The sequence below is a fragment of the Adiantum capillus-veneris genome, chromosome 1 (genome assembly GCF_014529385.1).
Source record: "Adiantum capillus-veneris isolate H3 chromosome 1, ASM1452938v2, whole genome shotgun sequence".
NCBI lineage: Eukaryota > Viridiplantae > Streptophyta > Polypodiopsida > Polypodiales > Pteridaceae > Adiantum > Adiantum capillus-veneris.
The window spans coordinates 162,550,446-162,556,277 of record NC_140931.1 but is presented as its reverse complement, the minus strand read 5'-3'; the positions used below and the strand labels follow the sequence as shown (position 1 = coordinate 162,556,277).

At 46.4% G+C, this 5,832-nt stretch overlaps 1 protein-coding gene across 1 annotated transcript; it reads right to left on the bottom strand.

The window, feature by feature from the left end:
* Positions 1 to 221: 221 nt before the first annotated feature.
* On the bottom strand, positions 222 to 2,190 carry LOC147465917 (uncharacterized). Its single transcript, XM_086512851.1, has 3 exons — positions 1,685 to 2,190; positions 1,103 to 1,573; positions 222 to 985 (listed from the first exon to the last, which is right to left on the bottom strand). Exons 1-3 carry the CDS (start codon positions 2,024 to 2,026, stop codon positions 278 to 280), a joined length of 1,521 nt encoding a protein of 506 aa, XP_086368977.1. The 5' UTR covers positions 2,027 to 2,190; the 3' UTR covers positions 222 to 277.
* Between the last annotated feature and the right edge of the window lie 3,642 nt (positions 2,191 to 5,832).

The window sequence follows — 5,832 nt, the reverse complement described above, 5'->3', positions numbered from 1 at the left end:
ATGGAGGAGAGGCAGGGGAGGGACATTAGCTATGTGAGGGCGAAGACAGATGAGAGACGGGGTGAGAGAGAGGTGCCATGTCTGAGGGCAAGCTCTAAGAGGGAGCGATGGGGCGTGCGTTGTGCACGGCAGGTGGGTCGCCAGTTTTGTGTGTGTGTGTGTGTGTGAGAGAGAGAAAAAAAAATAAATAAAAAATGCTAAATAATGATACAGCACCTAAATGAGGTTAAGCTATCAATATATTTTATGCAGTAGAATCCCATACCAGAAGGTATTATCAGATAACAAGCTTTGCAAAGATGGCACGAAGGCCATCCACATATTTGCCTGATTTAACGTCGAAGCCACAAAAATAGTGGTAGTCTTGGCAAGGAGTATAGATAGCTTCTTGATGAGGGGATGAATGCCGAGAACCGCCAGCGATAGAAATCCCGTTTGTAAGGGTGAACTGGAGATAGCTTATGTAGACATGTTTGTGCTCCCCCCATCGGTTGGCTTGAATGCAAATTTCTGAGAAATGCACACCATCGTCCAAGTAGAGAACAGGGGATGCCTGGCCACCAGCTGGTCCTCCACATACAAATTGGTCGCCGTTGTCATAATATATGCTGATTTGATCCACGCATCCTTCGGCGCGCATCGCGACTGCTACAATTGTCCGATGTGAGCTCATAAAGTCACCCACATTCTTCACATATGCATGGCTTGCGCCGCCCATGCCACCTAAATACTTCGTCTTGTGCTGCGTCCAGCTTGCCGACCGCACCCTTGACGCATATGAGAGCGATAAAAACTTCGCTGGACGCTTCACCTCCTTCATCACATCCTCCTTATATTCTTGTAGCATTTTCCTGAGGGTGGCACTATCTGCCTCTACCGCTGCTGTTACTTGATCGAGACGCTTTCCAGCTTCAGAACCTTTGTACAAGCCATATGTTTGGAGTGTCTCTCTCAAATCTTCCACATAGCAGTTGAGGCTTTTCACCTGCTCAAGGATGTGGTTGGAAAATGAAATTAATTAGCTTGAAGTGAGCTGGTTCTTCACACACACACACACACACGAACGAAAGCTAGTGAGCATGCGAGACGGAGCCCGACGCACCTGTGCGAGGAGGCCCATGAAGTCTGCATCTTCAGAAAACATGTATCGGTTGCGGTCTAAAGCACCAAGCGCTGCTCTGAAGGACGGTAGGTCCTCGTAGCCCAACAACTCGCGGCGCAGGATAACCGGGCTATCGATAGTAAAGGTGGGAAAGTCAAGCGCAAAGCCTAACATGTTGGAGGGCTTGGGAATAGGTGTAGCTGCGGACACCCCTCGCAAGCGCTGGTGGAAGCCCACCTGCACTTTCACAGAGTTGTTGAATTCTTGGAGCTTCTTATCATTCATGGCCCATACTGAACTACCGCACAAGCCTGCCGCTTTCATTTGCGCTGTCAAGCTTCTCTTCTCCCGGGCTGTCTGTGTGTAGTACGTGAAGCTCCCCACATAGTCAGCCCCCGTAACCAGGGCCTTCACAAATGAGTCCCCATGCGCCTTCACAAAGTCCGCCATCGGCATTGGAAATTGAACGTCCTGCATGTAGCACGGGCTCTGTGTGTGTGTGTGTGTGTGTGTGTGTGTGTGTGTGTGAGAGAGAGAGAGAGAGAGAGAGAGAGAGAGAGAGAGAGAGAGAGAAACGCTCACCGTTCTGAATGACGGATCATCCGTAAGCGTCTCGATGGCACTTACGTGGCTCACGTACACCACCAGGGAAACAGAGTAAGTAGTCAAGTGCATGCTCGCCAGGAGCTTTGCCTTGTCGCTGGATATGTCGGCCACCCCCAAAAAGTCGACTAGTGTGAGATGACTATAATCGGCCAGTTGCAGCAAGCTTTTCACCTGGTCCACGCTCTCGCACACCCTACAGTGAAGTTCCACAGCGCCCCCACCCGTTTCTGTGGTGTAGTGGATAGGGCTACCCATGGCCGAGCGCCGCTCTGCTTTCAGCACCTTATCGTAACCCTGTCCCAGAGCCAGTGTAGCCATAACCTAAGCTCTAGTCTAACTATGAATACCTCGATCTACGTTGCACCCCCTTCTCAATTCATTTATCAGCAATTGACACTGATTTATGATGATTGTATATCCGGATTCCGGCCTCGCAAAATCCCGCAGCCGCCAGCGTGATGCAGTTACAAAACGTTATTACCCTTTTTACCAGGGATAACGCTGAACGATCCAAAGCCTCAGTCACAGGCCCTCACCTAACCTATTGTATAAATAACCCCATGGCTCTTCTATTTTAATGCATGAGTTTTTTTTGGCCGGGTGTGAACTTAGGGTAAAGGGACTAAGTTAAGGTCGCCTAAGCCGCGTCAAGGATTGCAGAGCACATTGTGCACCATTTTAAGCGTGGAAGAGCGCAAAACGAAGTTGAAGGTGAGATCTACAAGCATGAAAAAAGTGAGTGCGATCGAGAGTGCAGAGACGACGTATGACACCGTCAAAGATTGCTAGTGTAACAAAATTGGGGGTTTGAAGCGAGACACCCCGGTGGTAGTAATGTGTTGTTTTGCCAACAAGGTTTGATCTCAAGATCTCACGAAAAAGTTTCCTGCTCTAACCACTCTACCAATGGGATCTTCATGTCCTTCTATTAGCAGGGTCCCTCAAGAGGACCCAGCTTTTTATTGGTCCCTTTACCCTAGTGATGCCTTCCCTCTTTCCTAATAAAAAAGATAAGTTTATTTTTTTATAAATGTACAATTTTTTCATTCGTTGGTTGAGAGAGAAGACACTTATTACAAAGATAGAACTTAGAAGACACCATTACAAAAACTAGAGAATGTTAGCGTGTTGTAACTTGAATCATAACTCACGAGTCTGCTAGTTGGAGTATTCGTTCTCAAAAAAAAAAAAACATGAAAAATCTTGAGTGGTTCTCTCTCTCTCTCTCTCTCTCTCTCGTCACAACATGCAAACGGTGCGATACATGTGAATTTTCTCTATCTCCGTATCAGACGTGCAACGAAGGCCTCTCTTTCTTTCTCTCTCTGCAATTGTTAGAGCTTGAGATACACCAGTGTGCAATAGCATATGAGAGTATAGCAGTAGGTTAAAAATTCGGGCTTCAAATCTATAAGTGGTAGTTGAGGTAGCAGCACCTACGCAGTGAAGGCATTTTCTCAATTTCTCTCTCCTCTCTGATCCGCTCCATTGTCACCTCTTAGCTGGAGAGTGGAAAATGCAAGAGAAGAAAGGGGAGTTGTACAATCAGAACAATCAAGGAGTCACACGAAGGGAGCGTAGGCAAGTTAAAGAAAGGAAAAGCTGGGAATAGGGGAGGCAGGCTGCCCAAAAGTACGGTAGGCGATAGCCACACTCGTGCAGGGTTTAGGTGAGGGAGGTTTTAAAAGTTGCCGCTATGTCATTATGGGAATTTGTAAAAATAGAATCATTAATTTTCATATCCTCTTCCTAAAATCATGATGCGGCATGTTGTCCCCTTGCCAAGCACAACCCCTATGGATTCTCTCACCCATGTCAACATCATGTGCAAGGCCACAAGCCTTCAAGGTCTATGCCTTGCTACAGACAAGCCTTCAGGGTGCTTGCCTGTAAAGGCATACAATGCCGCATCTCGGTCCACCAAAATACACTTGTGGGTATAATCAAGGGTAAGGGAATCTTCAACAAGGATGGCACTTAATGCTTTGCACGTGAGCAATCATTCTTGGAGAACTTTGTGTGAGCAACTCAAAGGATGGATGGCCCCAAGTGGCTAAGGTAGTGCCACATGGAGCTATCCCTACCTATAGGAACGTTGCACGAACCTGTAATACATATTGCAAACTTATCAACATGGTATGCGGTCTGTAAAACATTTTAAACGACTTCAACATTTGCTAAAACGAACAATAGACTATCACCTAGGTAAAAAAATGCTTACCTCAGTTTCTTCATCCATCTCTTCAAGAGTTTTCCTTGTAAGGTCGATGCTAGAGCGATCTTCTCCACCCGTAGTGATCAGCGGTTTGTGTGGATGAAAAGCGATTTTCGGGATGCTTTCATAAAATGAGGCACATGATTTGATTTCTATACGTGTATTTGCCACGGTTTGTACCAACTTCTATTCGTTTTCACTAGGGAGAAAAGAGAGGCTTTCTTGGAGACCTTGGGCTTCAAAGTGAATTTGAAAATTGACCTTCTCTTGCTTTCCAATGGGATTCTTCATGCTCGCATAAATAGCAAGCACTGAGAGTGACTCGTCTTCTCTGAGTCCTAGTGTCTTTGCAATGTCATCAAGGAACAAAAAGTGACAACCATCCACCACCACTGCATGCAAACGCACACATGGATGCGCTCATACTCCATTCCAAGTGCAGTGACATACGATCTAGCTCGTCGACGATCTGGAGGCATGTGGTGATCTTCTGGCAACATTTTGCCCATTAAACTACAACAAACATGCGTATTAGTATAATTCATAGAAGACGACACCATAAAGAGAGAGGGAGAGAGTATATAAAAGCCACATTCCATACTTACAGAAGTAGTGCATTGACACTTGCATTACTCCAGCCGAATTTTGATTGCAAGTTGAGTACTTCTAACGATGTTTGGAGCACCGAGTACCGTCCGTCGTAAAGAGGTGTTCGGGCACTCCTCATCAATCTATCCTCCGTTTCGGCAGCCCGTTTAGTGCAGGGCTCACAATCCTCCTCGCACACGTCGTGCTCATGAGCTAGTAACTCATCACACATGTCAAACATGTGCTCATTCTCTACCTCAAAGTGCGACGAAGACGCCATAGGAGCAGCCGACATAGAGCCAACGGGAGGATCACCATGCGGTGCACCCAAATTGCTTAGTCGCTCTTGCCTCTGCCGTTCGGCCTTGCGCGCCGGTGCACCACCACCAAACATAGACCAGTACCTCCTCAAGCAACGGGTGAGTTGTGCTATCATCTCTTCAACGCTTTTTGGAGGATGCTAAAGCCCTTCATTCTCCACGTGCTTCAAAGCAATACGTCTGAAGCGAAGAATTGCCCTTTTGCACTTAGCGCAAGGACAAGGTAGTTTTTTCTCGAGCCAACGATCTCGCTCTGGATCTCCAAGAGGACTACGATCATCCCAGTCAATGTCCTACACACGCGAAAGGTTGTTTATTTAGTCACGTGTCCTAAAAAATAAATAATTAGAAAAACACTTAATTCCATTAGAAAAATTACATATAGTTAAAATCAAAGGGAATAAATGACAATGAGTGTTAAAATTATTTTTTAACTAAAAGAGATTTTAAAAAATGCAATTAATAAACATTTAAAAGTACTACAAAATAAAGTATCCATAAAGATTAAAAAATCTTCATCACAAAACTCAAAAGGCTAAAAAATGAAATAATTTATAGCTAAGGGTAGAGAGGGCAGTTTGTACCCCCCCCTGCAACCTTGAATTTGCGTGTATCCGTTTGAAATGACCGGCCACGATAATATACGCGATAATTGGTGCAATAATATCCGCGGTAATAACTGACGCCTAAAAAAGGAAAGAAGGCAGAGTATGCCGCGTTTTTGCAGCATACCTTGCGTTCTTGCTCTCTGCCATCGCTCCCAAGCTCCCCCCCCCTCCCCCCCCCACTCCCCATCTCCCTACCCTCTCTCTCCTTCAACAAGCCTCCCCCCCCCCCCCCCCCCCCCCCCCCCCCCCCCCCCCTTCCCCCTCTCTCTCCTTCTCCAAGCTTCTCAAGTTTGGTCGAAGAGGGTTTCGTCCAAGTTTTGGCAAGGGGGTATTCCGCCATCGTCTTTGGAAGCTCAGCCTAGTCGAAGCTCAACCGCACTACAAAGAAAGAGG